Here is a 20,447-nt window from a genome sequence, read left to right as displayed (position 1 = left end):
CGAAATCCTTCGCTTCACATGCGCCCTTTGGAGACCTCTCCTTTCCCATTCCAGACTTTGCAACTAGTTTTTAAAGGCATCGAAGCCTTTCGTCATGTTTTGCTAAGTTTAGACTGCCTGCCTTTTCCCTCAGTGTCCCAAAACAGCTGCTGAACGAAAGGCAATCGTTTTCTGATATTCAATACCATAAGCAGGAGTGATTTGAAAATGTGTTGATTCCTTAGACTGTGGGAAAAAGACCTGTACTGCTGGCAAAACTGGGCTGAAAAGTAGTGTGGGGTTTTTCAGGTTTTTTTTTTCTTTTCTTCAATGGGTTCATGGAAAAACAACTCATATTTCTTCATTGCTTTGAATTTTCCCTGGAGGCTTCCAAGGGGCTGAAGTCTTGTATTTCTATACACTTGTTTTCAGAGACGGCAAAACGTGGTGGATTCACACAAAAGCCTTGGATTTGGCAATATTGGAAAAAGGGGATCTGCGTAATGCCCGAAAGCGTCGTTCTTACAGCCCACAAAAGCTAGACATCCCACGGGGACCCCAATGCCAAAATTAGCTGAACTCGCAGCCACAGCAGTGGGGTGAAGAGGCTGTCCTGCGACCGGTGTCGGAGAAGTCATGCTTCCCAGCCCTTGCTTTGACACAGATGTTTTGTGTCACGCTCAGGTCCGCTGGCAGCAGTGCTGGGGCTTTCTGTTCCCTGCGGCTTCGGGGCATCCGTGAGGGAATTGCTCCTGCAGTCAGGCTCAACCCTCCTGGCCAAGCACGGGGTGAGATGCCGATACCCGGGCTCAGTCCGGATGCTGCGCTGCCGGCTCTGCGTGGGCTTTCCTCCGTCCGTCCGGCAGCCTCAGGTCCTCTAAAGACTGCGTGTTTGAGATATGTGTAATATTAGTCCGCGTAAATCACATCAAGCCTATGGCTTCCAGCGCTGTTTGGCTTGGACTCTTGCAGACTAGCTCGCTGTCACTCAGCCGCGGGCCGTCTAGGTTAGCTTAATGAGGAAGCCAGACTAAGATGAAATAATTAATGCAGCTGTAGAGTGGACATGTAGGAGTCTTTGGGGGATAAGGGAGCTGGCCCAAATCTTCCTCCCCAACCGGAGCGCTCCAGGCCTTCATGAAGGTTCGGAAATACTCCATTTCCACTGGGTGCCGAAGGTGGGTCTGTGGTCCTTCCAGCCTGGGATGCTCCCAGGAGGTCTCCGAATCAGCTGCGTAGGCACGGGGGTTCTGGACCGGGTTCAGGGCAGCAGCTGGGCTTGGGCTGCAAGCTGGGAGCATTGTGGGGGGCCATGGATGTTTTAGGAGGGTAAAACACCCACAATGGGGGAGAAGAGAGCAGTGCCAGGCTCTGGAGGATGCTCTGTTTTTGGGATGCTCTTCTTGACCCCAAGAGCAGGGAGACAGGCCAGAGCCCTTCTCACTCAGGGCTGGCCCTGCTCCACTGGTGTGAATGAATGGGCAGTGTCAAGGGGAGGCACCCGCTCCTGCTGCAAGCTCCTGCCACTCAGCATGAGCCCCAATTAAAGCAGGTTTATTTAGTAAACCCATTCCAGGATAAAGGTTTTGATTTATAGGCGCCCCAGTAGCGCTCCAAGGAGGACTTGTACAACTTTAACTGCATTTTCTCAGCATCACACCAGCCCAATAAAAGAGAGTTCATATGCGCTGCACAAATTCTCACTTCCAATATAAAAAAGGTTTTATGAGACTGGAAGTCTCGCTGGCTCTGCGGGGCCGGGTGTATTGGCGGATACTCCGCATGACAGACCCTCGATTCCTCTTTGAGTTGTCAGACTTCAGTAGCATTTACAGCTATTTAGCTATCAAATTTTATGTGCGGCTCTGAGAGAAATGTGTCTCTTAAATACTGCTCTGTCTCATAAACAGTAGTCTGTTAAACCATGTCAATGGTACAAGCAGTTTGTGAAGCCCTCCGATGCAATCGCCTGCAGCTCTGATCGTTACCTGAGCGGCAAAGTGCTGAACAACCCACCAAGTTAATTTTCCGAGCCGGTCATCTTGGCTGGGGATCAGCTTGCTGAGTGAAAGCTGGTAATAGCCGTGCTCCAGCAGTCCAAATTAGGGTCCTGTTTTAACCTGATGTAAATCCCTTCCCTGCTAACCTCTGTAAAGCCCCACTTGGTGCTCGCTCGGCGCACACTTGGGCAAGGAGTTAGAATTTGTCATCTGCGCTATGCTTGCATCCAGAGGCCACTGGCGAGTTCACATCCCTAGTTTTCCAACCCAAGGCTTTGAAGCTGAGGATCCTCTCCTCTCCATTGGAAGACCACTTGGTCTTCCCTTTGGTCCTCCTTCTTGGAGGACATGCAGGACACAGGAGGTTCCTGAGGTGCTAGCCTTGACCTTCGCCATAACAAATCCCTTTGTTGCTCCTTCAATCTCCCCCCTGAATATCCCCATTCTGTCACCTGCTGTGCTTTGCCTGGCAGCAGTGCAGGGGTACACCATATGCCGCTTTGCATCTCCATGTTATTTATTTGGTGACCCAAGCTGAGCCCATTTGTGCCAATGAGGAACAGAAGCTGCTTGCCCTTTTTCCTGATGGTGCAATCGCACCAGCTCCAGCGCTTAGGATATAATTTACAGACTCCAAGCAAGGTTTCAGAGCTGAGCCAGGCTTAAGCTTTCAGCCTCTTTTATTTTATTGTTTTCTTATTATTATATTAGTGCGAAACGGTAACTTTATGTGCATTTCCAAGCCTGTGCCGCTTGGAAGGTGCAGGTGGTGCAGGCACTGTGGAGAGCCCAGGCTGCGGGTGCCTTCACCCAGAGGCACGGGGTAACGAGCGCTTGGATGTATAATTGCTGCCGAGCACCACAGACCGGGAGGTTTGCTCTCCCATCGCTGCCGTTTCCGCATGCAATGAGCAAGGGGCCGAGGAGGAAAAAAAAAATACGTGCGTGTGCAGCATGGTTATTTTCAAATATGAAATTGCACCTGCAAAAATAGAAGCCAGGAAGGGACTGGCGAGCAGCTTGGAGCTGGGAGGCGCAGTGCATGCGGAGCAGGGACGGGGACAGCATCTCTGATTTTCTTTCCCATGCTCGCGCCACCTGATAGTTTTAGCGGACGTTACTTTTCCTCCCCCTTGTACTTCAATTAATCATCTGCTTGTCAGCACTCTTCCCCCCAGCTCCCCTCCCCGCCAAGTCTCGGGGAGCGGCACGCACGCACGCAAGCACCCATGCACGCAGTCTGCGTGCTGACGGACTTGGCTGCTCATTAATCACTTACCGGTGTCGTGCGAGTCGGTCCCCACAGAAGGAGGTTTGGAAGAGGGGAAGGCAGCCATATCCTTGGTCTTCACTTCATTGATGAGGATGGGCTTAGCGCAGGATCTGGCCCTGGTGTGTTGCAGCCCATGGTCTCTGTCACTCTCCAAGCGAAGAGCTGGTCGGATTTGTTCAAACAGATTTTGCTTTCAGAAGTGTTTGAAAGGAGCTCTGGGCTGAGCTGTCCCCCTCCCAGAATTTGTGGGGGACTTTTTTATATTTAATTTTTCCCAGCAATGACATGCTGATACATCTGTCCAGGTGAGAAGTGACCTTAGTTGTCTGGTCCATCTGTGGGCCCCAAGGAGGATGAATACTGAGCACAGACCAGTTCCATTTGCCCATCTGTGTGTTGAAAACCCCCAGGGCTGGAAACCTCACAACCTGTCTGGGTCACTCTTCCAGCTGGTGACTGTCCCCATGGGAAAACATCATCCTTACAGCAAGCCTGAACCTCTCCTCTTGCAGCCCGTGCTTGTTGTCTCTCATCTTCCCACCATGGAGGGAAAGGATCTGTATCCATCATCTAGGCGCTGGGAAGTTGCTGTTAGGTCCCCCAAAACCATCCCTTCTCCAGGCTGGACAAGACCTGTTTTCTCAACTTGTCCTCATCCCCATGTGCTTCAGCCTTATCACCATCCTGATCGCCCTTCACTGGACTTGCTGGAGGTCAGCAATGCCCATCTTGTACCAGGGCCCCAAAACTGGAGACAATGCTCCAGATGTGGTTTAAGGACTTTTATTTTTCATTGATTTTTTTTTTCCGTGGTGGATCTTGCAGACCCTGCCTAGGCATATACCTGACATCAAATTTCCGCTCTGGTTGGGAAAGGTTGCCAAAAAATAATAAAATTAATAAAGTATGCATGTGTGTGTGTACATGTTTGTGTGCCCAGTTGTTTAGGAATGATTGCTGTTTTGAAGATTCAGTAGATTTTTTTATTAATACTTTTCACGGGCGTGTTTAAGAACTTTGGTTTGTCCCCTGCATGAATGCGCTGCTCTGGTCAGAGGCTCCGCTGCAACCCCAGCAGGAGCCGTGCCCTCTCCCCAAACTGTCCTCGGCTTCACTTCAGCCACAGAGATAGTGAACTCTGATCTTTTCTTATCCTACCCCCTCTCCTTGGCCAGAGTTTCTCTTAATTAGTGCTCAGAGTTTTCATTCTGACAGGAAGAATCTTATCTGGGGCTAGGCATGATCTGCTCCAGCAAGGGCTGTTGCGTGCTGTGCTGGGAGGTGCAGGAGCTGCAGAGAGCAGCTCAGAGGTGCAATGGGGATCATAGGTGCAGCCAGAGCTGGGGACAGGGAGCACGACTGCTTTAGGAAAGGTTGAAGAAGGCAGGGAGCCTTGGCAGGCTGCAGGGCAGGAGGCAGAGGACTCAGAGGTGAGGGGTCACGGGGAGGGAGTGGGGTGTTTGCTGGAGGTGAGCGTTCCTGGGAGAGGGTGAGAAGATGCTTGGCATGGGTTTGGTTCCTTCCAAAACAGCTCATTGGCTTGTTGCAGAAAAGCCCTTAGCCCAAATGCTGCTGAGCCAAAAGCTGAGGGTGAAAGGGAGGGAGCTGGCAGTGCCAGTGGGAGACAGGGGACTGAGCGAGCTGTGGCAGTCGTCCTCTTGCTGGGACAGGCTCAGCTCAGGCTCAGCTCTGCGGCTGGGGTGGAGTCTTCCCACCCTCCCCGAGTTTTGCAGAAGGGTATTAGCTAAAGGATATGCCCAGCGGCAGGTCCAGGATGAGCCACCTCCACGTCTCCAGGGTGGAGAGCTGGGGTTTGAACTGAAACCTCCTGCTTTACCAGCGAGGTGGAGGTTGGGCTCCCGTTCCCCATCCAGGCAGCATCGCAGTGGGCTCAGGCAACTAGAAGGGAGCAAACTTGGGGGCAGAAATGTGTTGACCCAAGATTGCTGCTCATCTGTGGCTTTACCCTGCAGTGAGCCCAGCAAACTGATGGGTACGAGTAGACTTAACTCTGGCTCAGCTTTTTCTTTGTTCTGCCGTTGAGGAATATATGGGGATTGAAAGTGAAATACAGCCCTTTCCTCTTCCAAAGTACAAAAAAAAAAAAGCAACAGAAGGGAAGGGAAGGAGCCCCTCTCGCTTGCTGCACCGGCAAACCCTCGTCATCCTGTAGCAGGAGGCCAGCGCACATGAATATTCCTGTGCAATATGCGCGAGTGATGAACCCCATATGCAGGCCTTGGGAGAAATTAAATATTTTCTACGGTGTTTTCCAAAGACCCTTTCTATCAAAGTGCTCGGTTGGGAGCCAAAACGCCCCAGCTTTCGTAGCCCCAGCTGGTTGACACTTTTTTTATTATTTTATTTTTAAGCGCTGATGAATATTTTCTAATTAAAAAACAAGCTCTCCCCTAAACTGAGTCTTGCCTCAGTGGATGGAGTTGAGCCAGAGTTTGGGAGGGGGCTGGAGGCTGCCGGGGACTCCACGGCTGCTCTCGGCTGCTGGTTTTTTTCCTGCTTCAGTGCTAGAGCTTGCAGGACAGGTCCTGAGATAAAGCACACACATTGTCCACATCTGCCCTGCCACACACGGTGGAAGGCAGCCTGGTCCATGCCTGCTGCCTGTCCCCCGAGGGAGGGGAAGGGTGAGCGCAGGCTTCGGGCAGGTGGTTTGAGGAGCACGAGCCTCCTGGGATGGAGGTCACTGGGGTGCGGGTGGGCAAGGGGAATTCCAGACAATGTTTGGCATTGCAAGGGCTTTTCTTGATATGCTGGCTGTTTTGCCTGCAAAGGTAAGAAGGAGTGAAGACTTGGCATGTTGTTGAAGGTGGAAGAGACAGGGCGACCGCTGGAGGGAGAGGAGCCTAAGGAGGGGTAGATACACAGGATGAGAGCTGATGCTGGCTCTCGTCTTGAGCATGGGGATGAAACCCTTTGCAAGTTTTAAGGCGTATGCATGTGGCATGGAGTTGGAGAGGAGCTAACCTGTCAGGGGCACGGGAGTGGGAGGTAGCTGCTGGTTCTGTGGACTGGAAGGAAAGGAGAACCAGGAGAGTCCAGCAAGGCTGGCAGGGCAGGGTGATGGGCAGCAGTGATGGGCAGCAGGGTGACATGGACCAGCAGTGATGGAGAGCATGGAGCCAGGCAGGAGTGTCAGGCACTCCCCTGCTCACTCCTGGGGTCTGGCAGCCTGGCCACCTCTGGATCTGTAGCCCCTAGAATTGCCCCAGGAAGAATTTAGACCTGGATCCATGCTCCTTGGATGCAGGTCTTCGTGGCAAGTCAGAGAGGCCATTTGCCTTCATGTTTAGCACTTGACTTGATGTTTTACTGGTGAAAAAAGTGCCTTGGAGGAGCAATGCTGGCAGCAGCTGGCCTTGCCTCCAGCCTCCTCTGTAGTGGCCGTGGGGCTTGAGAGTGGAGCAGAGATTGCAGGGCAAAGCTCAGGTGCTGGAGAAAAAAAGCTGCGGGGATCTTGCAAAGCAGAACCTCTCCTAGCTGAGTTGGTTTTCTCCTGAACTGCTGGATTGGCTTCAGACTGTTTTCTGCTCACGGCAGCCAGTGTTGGTAGGTAGGAAGGTGGTGGTATGCCCACCTTCAGTACTATACCCCACAAACCATGAGAAAGAAAAAAAGGATCTGCACAGTTTAGCATCACTTGGGGACCAAATTGTCTCCAGGGCATGGTACCAACGTGTGCATCTTCCTTCGTTTGCAGGGCTGGAAATAAATTGGATTTTAACCCAATTTCTCCTATATTGAGTATTCATTTAATTCTGCTGGCTTTACATAGCAAAATCTTCCTCTGAGCATAGTTCTTCTTGGCTCATTCTTTTTTGGAAAGAGTCTGAGACCCCAGTACAGTCTCAAGCTACATCTCACCTGCCAGTGGCAGCGTGCAGCGATGCTGGGCTTGCCAGAGCTCATCACTGCTAGCAAGAACCATGCTCAGAGAGGATCCTCATTTCCAAAGGGGTGTTTTGTTTCCCGCATCACTGCTGAGCCCGCCGCACCGCCCCGGCACGCGTTTCGGTGTACAGCCGCTCCATCCTCCTCCTCGCCCGGCGGAAACTGCTTCCCTGATGTCAGACAGCTAATACCCCCTAACAAACATGCTAATTTAAGAGCTGTTAAAGCCAGGGGCCAGCGGGAGGTCACAGTTCGAACAAACATATGGTGTTTTGTCCTTGATAATTAAATTTTCCTGTAGTTTTGGGTGAGAGACTTTCTTGCCTTTTATTTTAGCACAGCTGCCTGCGGCCAACTCCGTTCCTCCTTCCTCATCCTCTGCTTGCTCTCAGCAAATGCTGTCTGCAGGGCTGGGGCAAGACCCCAGGGAGGGAGAGGGTCCTAAGGGGGTTTCACTGGCCACCCCACGTGCTCCGGCAGCTCTGGGCTGCAGTATTCGGAGACCCCCGAAGAGGCAGAAGTTGGAGGCCAGATGAGCAGCACCAGCCTGGGGTTTGTGAGTCCCCACCAGCCCATTTGAGCAATGCTGGACGGGGAGGACACCCCATGCTTTGGCCTCTTGCAGCTGCTTTTCTCTCAGCTGTGTCCAGGCGATGCCAGGTGGCAGGGGGGCTGGGGTCAGTGAGACCCTGCTGCAAACCAAGGCGGTGGTGACGGCAAGGTGTCTGCCGGCACGTGGCAAGGCTCAACATGCGAGTGGGGCCATTTGGGAAGTTGGAGAGAAAAGGAGTTGCTTGCAAGTGAGAGTGTGCAGGCGCATTGCCCCAGTCCCACTGCCAGCCCCGGTCCCATCACTGTCCCCAGTCCCACCGCCATCTCCCAGCTCAGCTCTGCAACGCATTCCCATGTCTACCAAAGGGGCTGCTTGCAGCAGAAAGCCCCACAGCGTCATCGGCTCCTCTCTGAGCTGCCACCCTCCTCGTTTGTCCTTGGGGCATCAAGGAGCAGCCCCAGGCCTCAGTTTCCCCCAGCTCAGTGTTTCGCAACGTGCTCAGTTGCCTGCTACAAAAACTGTGTGCCGCTGCGGCGTGTGGAGGCAGTCCCCAGCAGGCTGCACGGGGCGTGCTAGGAGCTGGTGGGATGGCTTGGGGTGAGCACAGTGGAGAAACTGGGTGGAACTGGGGGAAGCAGTGACCACCAAACCGCACCTGACTGCAGGGTGAGCAGCATTTCTCTCCAGCCTGTGCTTTTCCCTGCCCAGGTTTGGGGCAGCATCCTTGCAGTGTGGAGGCAAGGGACAGGCCATATGCAGGTGCAGGACAGATGTACCCACTGTCACATCTGTCCTGGCTGCCTGGGGTGGCCTGCGTCCCTGCAGTGGCTTGTGGGCTTTTGACCCCAGGCTAGTTACAAAATCACAGAATGTTCGGGGTTGGAAGGGACCTCTGTGGGTCACCCAGTCCAACCCCCCTGCTGAAGCAGGGTCACCTACAGCAGGCTGCACAGGACCTTGTCCAGGGGGGTCTTGAATATCTCCAGAGAAGGAGACTCCACAACCTCCCTGGGCAGCCTGTTCCAGCGCTCCGTCATCCTCAGAGTGAAGAAGTTCTTCCTCGTGTTCAGGTGGAACTTCCTGTGCTTCAGTTTGTGCCCATTGCTGGTGTTGTGTTGTGTTGGTGGTGGTAAAGGTGTTGCAGGGACCACTGTCCCATTGCACTGTTTGCAAATTCATGCCCCGAGTGCTCTGTGGGTGTTTACAGTTGGAGAGTGTGTGTGCTCATACTAATCCAGAACCACGAGGCCATCAGACATGACTCACCATGGCAGTCTCCCCTGCAAAACTGGCTGGTTGGCTGTGGGGAAGTGCGGGTCTGTGGAGGTGGGGTGGGTTGGGGTGCGGAGCGGCTGGAGTGCTTGTGAAGGGAGCAGCAGAGCAGGACCGGGGGTGGCTGTGGTGCAGCTGTATGGATTTTGTGAGCAGACATGTGCAGAGCAGCTTGGTGAGCATGGACTGGCTTTCGTCCTGCTCACACACCCACAGCAGCACTCCTCACTTGGAGAACCCCATCTGGTGAGGGCCCAGAAGAACCTCTGCACCCCACAAGGTGGTGGGCAAGAGGGGAGGGCTGGGGTAGGCTCACAGCCTGGCCAGGGTCCTGGGACCATCCTGCTGCTCTCCCCATGCCATTTGCTGTCTGCCATGGTCCTTTGTGCTTGGGAGGGAGACCCACATGTCAAGGGCCGGAGAGCGCTCCTGAGGCGGGCGACCAGGTTGCAGCCCAGGGAGCCCAGCAACTGCTGTGGGACCTGGACTGGGAAGGAGACCAAGCAGAGACCAGTGGGGAGCACACAGTCCTCAGCATCCTGAGCCCCTGCATGCCTCTGACAGCACCCGCTGCCCTCCCTGGGCCCTGGAGGCTGCCTGGCCCCTGCCCGCCCCGTCCTCCTGCCAGCTTGTACTGCAACCGTGGGGGAGAGTTGAAGCAAAGCAAAACAAATCATCCCAAGGCATCTCTGGGGAGGTGGCGTCAGAGTCATTGGAGTGGCTTCCTCTGTGCCAAGCGCTCAAAGAAAAAAAGCCCAAACAAATAAACAAGCCAAAATTAAAATTCCCAGCCAGCTCTGTACAAATGGAGGCTCCCTCCCTTGTGCTCTCAGCTGCTAAGCCAGTGTCTCATTCTGTCCCTGGACAAGGTGGGCTGCCAAGGTCTCTTCCAGCACTCCTCACTCCAGTCTTACTCATGTGCCTGAGCCCCTGCAACATGGGCTTTGGGCTCTCATCCTCCTCCAGCTCTGTCTTGGCGTGCTGGCAAAAAGCAAACTTGCCCTGCTTTCTGAGCAGTGATGCCATGGCCTCAGTCCTTGGCTGTGTTTGTTGATTTGAGAGTGAGCTGTAGCTCTCCCTGGCTTGGGGACATCACCACTGGGAGTTTTTCTGGGGCCAAGCCAGCATGGTCCCGCCTGGGCTGAAGGGTAGGGGTCCTGCGGGCTGCAGGGTGCCAGCGGTTGGGCTGGGGCAGCAGCCAGAATTTACACCTCACTTGCCCCTGTGATCTTCTTCACTCTGAGGGTGACGGAGCGCTGGAACATGTTGCCCAGAGAGGTTGTGCTTTCTCCTTCTCTGGAGATATTCAAGACCCGCCTGGACAAGGTCCTGTGCAGCCTGCTGTAGGCGACCCTGCTTCAGCAGGGGGGTTGGACTGGATGACCCACAGAGGTCCCTTCCAACCCCGAACATTCTGTGATTCTGTGATTTTGCAGCTGTGCAGTGCCCTTCACCTCTCCAGTGTGGTAGCACTGTGGTAACCCCAGTGCCAGTGAGCCAGAGGCACTCAGTGTCCATGCTGGTGTCCAGCCACTTGCATGGGTACTGCAGAAAGCAGACCTCCTGAGGAGCAAGTTTGGGCTACTGAGAGGTGCAGTCTTCATACTTCAAGCCAACCCCCTTTGTCCCTGTGACCCCAGGTGCCATCAAGTGGGATATTAAAGACCCTGTGGCCAGATCCCCCCTCTCCCAAATCCCCACTAACAGCAACCAGGCTCCTGAGGCTTGGAAAGGCTTGGAAACACCATGCTCTGCCCTATGTCATGTCTGCTGTGCCATGGGGATCCAGCTGGTTGAGGAAGTCTGGACAGCAAGCTCGGTCTGTCCTCCCTTTTCTCTTTGTTTTGCTTAGGATGGCGCTTGATTGTGCACAGTCTGGATTTTAATGCTAGGATGGTTTTCTCTATGGTGGAACTTTGCATCTTGAGGGGCATTGAGGACTTCATAAAGCAGCCTGGCCACAGACTTTTCTCAAGTAAAAAAACAGAGTAGTGAGCAAAATCCTGGGGCTTTTGAAGTGCAGTGCAGGGCTGTGGACAAAAATAATAGATTTTGCAAATATTTGCCTGGAAATCATAAAATGAACCTGGCGTGAGGCAGCATCACCTTCCTAAAATGTTTTGGGCTGTTTGCTTGGTGTATGGGGGTTTGGTTTTACTTTTGTATTTTATTTTGAGATTTGTTCATTATGATCAATATTCTGTTTTCATGAGCGGAGACTAGCATGTGCCAAAATTCAGTGAGACACCAAGAGCTCCTTCCCTTAGTAATCACAGCCTGGAGAGGCAGAGTGAGCAGGGTATGCCCTCAAATGCGCCCATCTTGGGTGATTTCTTTGACTTCCAGGGAAGAGCGCTTGGAAACACCTGGACCACAAGCGTCTCCCATCTCCCATCTCCCATCTCCCATCTCCCTCCCATCTTTGATCTCTGTCTGTCCCCAGTGTGGTGCCATCAGCTCCACGCCACTGGGGAAAGTGTCTATGGAAAAAAACAATCCAAGACCCGACTTTTCTGGACGCTCCAGGAAAAAATACTGTCTTTAATAGAAGCAAACTTCCAATGGATTCCTACAGTCTCTTTCCACAAGGAGCTGGAACATGCTCAGCGCAGAGGAAAGCTGGGTAAAAAGGGGATGAAAATTGTATTTCCCGTAGTTGGTACAAGCTTTTCTCCATCTCCTAGGCTGTCTGGGTGTGGATGTGGGATGTGGAGGAGCAGGGTTCGGTAGGGTGGCTCGGCTGAGCTTGCTGCCTGGGTGGCAGTGGTGTCTCTGAGGAATAGGCTCAGGGATGGTAATTCTCCAGAGCCTCTGCTGTGGGGATTCAGGCCCCCTCCTGCGCTGCCGTGCTTTCTCCCAGAGCCAGTTTCAAAGAAGTGTGATGCTTATTATTATGCTGTGCTTTGTGTTGGCTTTTATCACCGCTGGAGCAGATGGCTGGGCTTGGACCACTGCCCTCTGCTTGCAGAAATGCTGGTTAATGTGATGGTAGTTTCGAGGACAGGTACAGGCTGTGGGAAATGTCCCCCTTCAAGGCTCTGTGCGGGAAGGCTCTGTGCGGGAACAGAGGACAGGCAGCAACAGGCAGCTGCCTGCACAGCAGCATTGCTCCGTGATGGCTGTGGCACCAAAGGCTGTTGGTAGGCAGGGTCACTGGAGAGGTTTCCAGTGGTGTACCTGTGTGGTGGTCCCCTGACATTGCTCATGGAGGTAGGCTGTGGACAGTTCCCCTGCCCGTCCTCGGGCACAGAGGAGGCAGGTCATAGCACCCCTGCGCGTGTCCCGTGTCCTGAGGGGGTCAGGGTGTAGGATGCAGTGTCCTGGTGCATTAGGGCTCACTTGGTCAATTTGGAGGAGGTGCAAGGTGTGGTTTGAGAAGAGAGGAACCCACTTTGCTCCGGGAGCAGAAATCCCTCGAAGTGGGCAGCTGCAGAGCGAGGACCTTGCTCCTGGGGGTCTCGGAGTCCCACTGGCCTCTCCACAGCTCCCTGCCCCAGTGGGATCACTTCGTTGTGATCCACATGAGCAAGAAATTACCTGTCCTGGGAGCCAGCTCACTGGTCAGGCAGGCTCCCAAACAACCTGAGACCTTTCCTGGGTTGCTTATTGCTCCCCAAAACATCCCAGCTTTCCCTGAAGCCCGTGGGCTCTGCAGAACACATTGAAAGCACCTCTGGTATTAGGCTGATGCTCCCTGAAGGAGAGCCTCTTTATTCATCCCCACAGGCATGGGGAGCGGCTTTGGTTGCTGCATTTCTCACTGAGACATCCTACCAGCGACATCCAGGATGATGGAGTAATTCCAGGCTTCAGCACTCATGTGGTGAAGCCAAGAGCCCTGCAATCCTACAGCTAACTTCAGGGGCACATCTTCAACCAAAGCAGTGGGGGAAAATTTTGAGGGCCATCCCTCCACCTTCACTCGTAGACCACAAGGGCGGGAGAGTCTGCGCAGCTGCCCAGGGGTCCGACAGAGCCATGGTGATGGAGGGGCTCTGCCGTGGGGGGCTCCTTCCTGCAGGACATCCTCTCACTCAGCGTCTCTGCTTCGTTATGGGGAGGGAGGAAGTGGAGGGAGGAAAGTCACAGTCTGCCGGAGGCGTGAGTGAGTTAATTTCAGCTGGCCTGGGTCATCCCCGTGGCGCTTATGGTCCAGGGGAGCAGTGCTAATCGCCCTGTTGACAGTGAGGGTTTAAATTAGATTTAAGAAGGCTTTTCAAGTGGCAGGGGCTCTGGCCCTGCAGGTAGGACTTTCAGATAGTTCTGATAAAGCCCCTCTTTTCTCTCCTCCTCTTGAGCAGCAAAGTGGAGTTCAGTGCAAACAGCACTTTGTGAGACCAGGAGGTTTTAGGGCTGTTAGCAAGTGTACAGCATTGGGCAACAACTATTTTTAACTTTTCTTTCCCTTGCCTTGCTGCCAGGGGAGGTCTGAAGGGAGGAGATGGCATTTGGTGCTTCTGGGCACCCAAGCGCTTCTCTCATGGCTGCCCTTCTGCCCACAGTGCTGCCCACGAGTGGTGCAATCCCTACTGGAACCGGGGCTGGACAATGTCCTGACCACTGCGGAGCTTTGCTGCGCTTCCCAGCAGCACACACTGCCCTCCAGGAGGGATGGAAGCTCCCTGGAGGCACCTCAGATCTCCAGTGCTGGGGAAACCCGTGGCAGGATCTCTGCTAGCAAAGGGCTGGGCTGAGCGATGGAGGGTGGCTTTGGTGAGGGTGTCTCTGTGGGGCTGGGGCCCAGGAGGAGAGAGGACTCACTCTGCTGTGAGTCTCTCCATTGCAGGTGCACTGTAATGGCTACAGTCAGGGTTTGCACTACAGGCATCACGACCTCTCCTGCAGGATAGGAGTGCTGCAGTGTCCGCGGTCAGCATCTGCGGTACAGGTGTATGGTACCATCTACAGCCAGCGTCTGCGTTACAGGTGTACTGTAAGGTCAACAGTCAGTATCTGCAGTGCAGGTGTACCGTAGTGCCCACTGTTGGCCTCTGCAGAACGGGTGTGCTGCAGTGAGTGTAAGTGTGAGCAGAACAGGCATACCTTAGCGTGTACAGCTGGTGTCTGCAGCACAGGCATACCAGAGCGTTTGCAGTTGCTGTCTGCAGCACAGGTGTATCATAGCACCTACAGCCAGCATCTGCAGTACAGGCGTACCATGGTGTCTACAGCTGGTGTCTGCAGCAGGGGTTGTACCACCGTGTTTACCGTTGGTGCCTGCAGTACAGGCACACCGTAGCGTCTACAGTCGCTGTCTGCAGTACAGGCACACTGTGGTGTCTGCCGTGGGTGCCTGCAGTAACAGGCGCTGCAGAGCTCCCTTGGAAGGCTCTTGGCAAGGTCACAGGGGGGGCATGCAGGAAGGAAAAAACTATGCAGAGCTGTTTTCTCCCCCAGGTCACCACTTCAGAGCCAGGCACTGTAACAGCACCCAGTGGGGAACTGTCCGACAGAAGACTTTGTGGTGGAAGTGCTGTGGTTTTTTTTTTGTGGAGCCACCCACTTCCAGAACAGGGTCTTACTTATTTATTGTGGCTGGGAGGGAACTGTGGCAGGAGGAATCTGGGCTGCAGCCTGTGTCCCTCACCACCCAGGACAGCCCTGTCCTGGAGCTGCTGGACACCTGGGGCAGGTCACGGCAGCTTGCTCTCCATCACAGGAACATCAGAAGGTCCCAGGTTTATCCCAACCTGCAACAGGCAGTCTCTTGGCTGTGGAAGGTGCTCTCGGGATGGCCAAGCAGTTTCCAGCTGGCTGTCGCTAGTTGATACTCCATTGCCAGTGAGCATCCCCATGGCTCACTTTTAAGGGAGGGCTGGAAAGCATCCATCCCTCTGCTCACTCAGAAGAGCACACTGGGACTGTTCAGCTGACAGTCGCACCCTACTTTTGCCTGGATACACCATCCTCTTTGCTCTTGCTACCCACATTGGGACTGTCTTCATGCCATCATGCCATGGCAGTTAATGTCACATTGCTGTGCCCCTTCAGTCCTGCTTGCAGGGACAGCCTACGGGCTTATCTTCACATAGGTCTCGCCACATCCTGCTTACCTGTAGCCTCATCCGGCTCAGGGAAAGCAGGACTGGAAATGCATTTGATTTAGACCAAGAGCTGCCAGAGAGGGCCATGTTCATGGTTATATTGAGTTGTCGTCTGCTAAGAGTGACCGTGACTGATGTACTCATTGCCCTTGGTGCAGAGGACAAGGCAGAGAAGGATAGACTGGTTCCTTTCTCCCAAAACAAGAAGCTGGGGACAGCGAGGAAGGCTGCCGGAGGTAGCTCCAGCACCACAGCTGCCAGCCCACCACATCTTGTGTGCCCCCTTGCCTCCCTCCACTCCTGCCCAGGCTCCTCTTTCCTCTTCCTTGCTGCCAAGAAATGATTCACTGCAGGGGAAAAAGCAAATATTCTGCAACCTATTTTTCAGCAGAAGATTGAGTTTCCCACTGCTGGGTTTGCTGTGTAACAAATGCGGTTCCCCACCGTCACCTTTCAGCTGGTCCCTGCTGGAGCAGGGACGCAGCCTGGGGAGCTGCACGCCTGGTGAGCTGCTGCTCGCTGGCCCGTGCGCCCGCGTGCCGGGGTGCTGGCTTTTGCTAGAGAAACTGTTAAATGAGCAAATACAGCAAATGGAAATTTGCATTAGAAGCATCTGCAGAAATCGCGAAGGTTTTGTTATGTGCTTGGAAAAAAATAATCAGCATGGCTTTAGGCAAAACAGACAAACAAAGCAAATACTGCATGGGAAATTGCGATTCAAGTGAGAAAAAGTTGGTTTTCTGGCTAGATTTTTCGCACTAAAATAGCTGCGGCTCCTGGCTGGTGGCAGGGCTCATGTCTGAGCAGAAATTAGGCTTTAGAGGGTGAAAGCAGCCGAGCAGTGAGGTTTCTGTCAGCACTGGGAGCTTATGCCTGTGTCCTACCCATGCCACAGGATCCCCAGGGACCTCAGTCTGGACCCTCCTCTCTTTCTTTTCCCACCTGTAGACAAATAGCCTCACCCCGGAGACAGTCGGTGCTTCGGGACAGGAACCGTCCCTTGCCATGTCGCTGCGGTGCCTGTCTCCGCGCTGGTCTGGCCTTGGGTGAGGCTGCCAGGCTCATGGGCAGGAGAGCAGCGATTATTTTAACCGCCCATAAGACGAGGAGCAGCAGGGGAGGGCGGGTGGCTTTTCTCCCTGGCAGTACTGAGATGCGGAGTGTGAAGGTTGGCGGTGATATTAGCACCGGCACGAGCCAAACTGGAGGCTGTGGTGAGCAGATCTCACAATTTTCGAAGATCAGGCTAGTTGCCAGGGGGGCAGAGGGGGTCCTGTCCCACATCCCGTCATTGCCAGAGATGGGATGGTTGTTCTACCTGGGGGGTACCTGGACTGTGGTGCAGGGATGGGGGTCTGGCCCTGGTGCAATTCAGGTTGGCAGCAGGAGAGCTGTGCTAAGAGCATGGTGGGGTCATTTCGAGGAGGCAGAGCAGAGAGCAGGCACAGGGAAAAGAGGATCAGGAGAGGAGCAGGAGAGTGAATGATAACAGTATTATAATTAGCAATTTGCGCTCCTCTTGCAGAGTTTTCGAAGGAAGGTCACCTTTATTATCTCTGTTTTACAGGCGAGGAAACTGAGGCATCAGGGGAGGTGGTGAGAGCGATTTGCTCAAGGTGATCTGGGAGAGCTGTGGCTGGGCTGGGAGCGGGGTCTGGGGCTGGCGTGTCCGTGCTCTGCAGTGCACTGGGGACGGCTCTCGCTGCCAGTCCTCCCAGCCCAAACTCAGCACTGCAAATTCAGCGGCGAGGCCGTGGGTCCCTGCTCTGACCATCTTCGGGCTCCTCATCTTCAGATACTCCACCTCCCCCAGCATCCTTGCCCCTGAGAGGCATCTGAGGCCAGGCAGGTCCAGCTGCACCCCAAAATCTGCTTATGATATCCCTCCCAGGCGCTCTTGCCTTCCCGTCCAGCCGTGCAAAGGCTTGCGACCTGCTGCGAACCCGAGGCCATCTGGGCTCCCTCAACAGCCATGTTGGGTAATGGAATATGTTATGCTGGATTTTTTTCTCTGGCCAGTACAGCTCCCCCTTTATTTAGGTTTAAATGGATGCCATCTGGCTAACGAGCCCATACTCATGTTCTAGATTAAAAGGCAATCCTCCGCGCATTACCGATACAGCACTGGAGATTAGAGAGGTTTAAACAGTTTTGAAGGTGTAATTTGCTTTTCACGCATTGTGCTGTTTATCTCCTGGTGGGTGGGCCCGGCATCCCCATTGCTGTCCTTAGCAGCTCCCTCCCAACTCCGGTCTCCTCTGCCAGCCCTGGCTGCAACAAGAAGAGAGCTCGGGCACCTCCAAGCCTGGCAGAGCTGCACGGAGCATCCTTGTGGTTGTTGCTGCTGTTTGTCCACTCCTGGGAGACTTGTTGGTGTAAGGAGGATGTTCCCTGCTTGTCCCTAAAGCCCAGCATACCTCCACCCATCTGCCTTCTTAGCTGTCCCCCGCTCCCTGCACCCCAGCATCCCCCTGGGACGTGGCACAGCTCACCAGGACGGAGCAGCGTCTGCTCCTCTCCCAGCCTGGAGAGATGGGGACTGACTGTGACCTGTTGGGATGTCGGTGGCAGCTGGCTGAGGTCACATGCTGCATCCCTCGTTTACTGCAAAGACACTGATGAGGGTTATGCTGTCCCTGGCATGCCCAGAAATGCTGCTACTGTCGCATCAGGCTAGCGGGCAGCACCATGCCCAGTGCTAGTGCCGGGAAGGGGCCACACCACAGCAGCAGCTGCCAGTGCAGGGATCTGCATTTTGCACATCCTGAGCACTGGCTGCTGCTGTGAAGTGCCCAGGAGTGCTCCCATCTCTTCAAAGAACCTCTGCAACCCACCTGCAGGTAGTGTCTGCTCCTAGGGTGATGCTGCAGCTGCCAAGGAGAGCCCAGCACCAGGGTTTGACTTTCTTAAGGGGAAGGCTGAAAATCAGACAAGGAAAATGCAGCTTTCGTGCAAGGCGTGTCATCGCCTTTGGGCACCTGGTTGTGTTGGCAGCTCCCATTGTAAGTGCCACAGGCCATTGAACAATGAAGCTTGCACCAGCAAAAGACCTCATTTTGCAGTGAATTCCCCCGTGGCTGAGATGAAGTCTGGCTTCATGGCCATCTTCTTGCACCCTTTGGCTGCCCAGGAGGGACCAGCTCTTAGCGCAACGCGTGTGAGATCTACTGGGGGCAAACCCTGACTGCTCCTGCCTGTGTTTGCTTCCACAGATGGCTAACCCCGTCCCGTCAGCCTGCTGCGTGGTGCTCGCCGCGGTGGTGGTGGTGTACGCCCAGAGACACAGCCAGCAGGGTGAGTCTCTTTATGCTTCTTCCACTTTGGGGGTTCCAAAAAATGTGAGTACTGCTCCTCCGACCTCTCTCCTGTGGCAAGCTGGGTGCACTCTCAGGGCTTGCCTGATACTACATTTCTGGATATTATCACTTTTCTGCTCTCCGTGATATGTGCTTCTCCTCCTGCCCGCAGCTGTGAGATTTGGCTGTCCTGCATCCCCCCAGCGCCTGCTGGTCCCCCTCACCCTGACCACACCCCTGCATGTCCCCAGATGCTCCTACAGCCAGGGCACCGCTTCCTAGACCTTCACCCCCACTTTTTCTGCACTCTGCCCTGTGCAACCCACCCTTGAAGGGAAGAGCAGATGAAAAGAAGCAGCAGCCTTACAGCCCCAAGCCCGAACACCCTACTCCATGACCATGACGGATGCCTCATCCTGCTCTCACCTCTTTGGGGTGACTTTGTCTCCATTGCCACCACACATCTGCACCAACCACTAGCTCGCTTCTCTCCAGGCTGGCAGAGGATTCAGGGCTTACCTTAGCGATGTCTTTAGAGAGACTACATTTTAGAGACACTGGCAGCTTTGGGAGCTGGAGGACCCAAGATGATCCTGGGTCTAGGAGGCAGAGGAGGGTTATGGGGGGGAGCGATGGCTGGGTCCTGCGGTGGCATCACCTATGACAGCCCTGCAAAAATGGGACAAAATGGGGGACCTCCAAAATTCACTGGCTTTCCTGGCAGTCAGCTTGGCTGTAGTTCTTTTGGTGGATTATAGAGGGGAATTTTGCACATTAACTCCACTAAGGACATCTGTGCATCCATGGGCTCTGCAGGGTTGAGGAACTCAGCTAGAGAGCCCTGCTGAGCTGCCCTGAATCCAGCTGGGTGGGTTTACGCTGTTGGAAGCTGCCAGCTTGGACACAAAGCAGCTGGGATTTGGCAGCACATCCCCATTGCATGGGGACAGCCACTCTCTGGACAGGGAGGGATCTTGCTGAGTGGTATTGCAGGAGTGCTCCCAGAGCCTTCACAGGGCACCTGCTCAAAGCATTTGGGTGCTGAGCTGTGTGCTGCTTGTGGTGGTGTCATGCTGTCTGCAGAGAAGGAATGCTGCTTGGTCCCGTTGTACTTGCAGGACTGCTGCCTAGGGAGCCTTGAAGTGTCAAGGATGCCAGAGCATCCTTTGGATGCACTGTGCTGCTTCCCTCCGTGCCGTGGGGACGGCAGCACAGAAGTGTCACACAGGGAGATGCACAAAACACAGAAGTGCCAGGTACTTAAGGGTTACACTTGAAATGTGTTGTTTAGATAGAGAAACAAATGGTGCTCCCCGCCAGTGCTGGCCAGGGCCATGCATTTTGCTACTGGGCAGCAGTCTGCTGGCACAGAAAGCATGGTCCTGGGTAAGACCCCTGGCCAGGCAAGCTGCAACCACTGTCAGCTTCTGTTCCGTGATCCGGCAGCATTCGGGGTCTGGTAGCACAGCCTCCCTGTCCCTGTGCCTTTCCTCTTTCCCTTACTTGGCTGTGGCCAGAAGGGAGATGTCTGGGGCACCAGGTCAAAACGGAGCTGCTGGGATCTGAGTGCATCAACAGGCACCTGGAGAAGGCGTGCGGAGTGAGGCAGGGCTCTTCCCATCTGCGGGAGCCAGAGAGGCTGCTCTGCACTGGGGGACATAAAAAAGAGAGAAAGGGGAAAACTGGGTGTTAGAGCTGGAGGAAGGCTAGCTGGGCGCTTCCAGGACTGTCCTCAATCTGTTCCTCAGAGGCACCATGCGTCCCTCCCGGGCACCTCTCTGAAACACTGAGGTGATGCTCTGGGCAGGGGCTTTGGAGCAGCAGGTCTCCTGCCCGCCCCGCCGTGCCCAACTTGAGAGGCTGCACACATGCAGGTGTCTGCCCGTGTTGGAGACCCGAGGGCTGTGCTCCGTTACCCCCACCAAGAGCTCACTCCCTGCCCCACTGTAGCCTCCTCTCACCAGCCAACCCCAGGCTCATCCCCCGTCAGCCGGGTGCTCGGGCTGGGAAAGCACAGAGGGAATGGGGTGGGAGGATGGACTAACACCACTGGTGGCAGGGACTGGGTGGAGTGGGGGGAAGACGCTGGCATAGAGTCCATTTATCATGCACTTGAGGCAC

At 54.5% G+C, this 20,447-nt stretch overlaps 1 protein-coding gene across 9 annotated transcripts in view; it reads left to right on the top strand.

Annotated features, from left to right (window-relative positions):
* CNTFR (ciliary neurotrophic factor receptor) overlaps positions 1 to 20,447 on the top strand; it is a 213,335-nt gene that overhangs the window by 106,959 nt on the left and 85,929 nt on the right. For all 9 annotated transcript variants that reach the window (XM_075411628.1, XM_075411625.1, XM_075411627.1 and 6 more), the window contains one exon: positions 18,243 to 18,324. In XM_075411628.1, coding sequence (XP_075267743.1) covers positions 18,243 to 18,324 — 82 coding nt within the window. The remainder of the gene's footprint in view (positions 1 to 18,242; positions 18,325 to 20,447) is intronic.

Source organism: Opisthocomus hoazin, chromosome Z (assembly GCF_030867145.1).
Source record: "Opisthocomus hoazin isolate bOpiHoa1 chromosome Z, bOpiHoa1.hap1, whole genome shotgun sequence".
Lineage (NCBI taxonomy): Eukaryota > Metazoa > Chordata > Aves > Opisthocomiformes > Opisthocomidae > Opisthocomus > Opisthocomus hoazin.
This window is presented reverse-complemented; position numbering and strand designations above follow the sequence as displayed.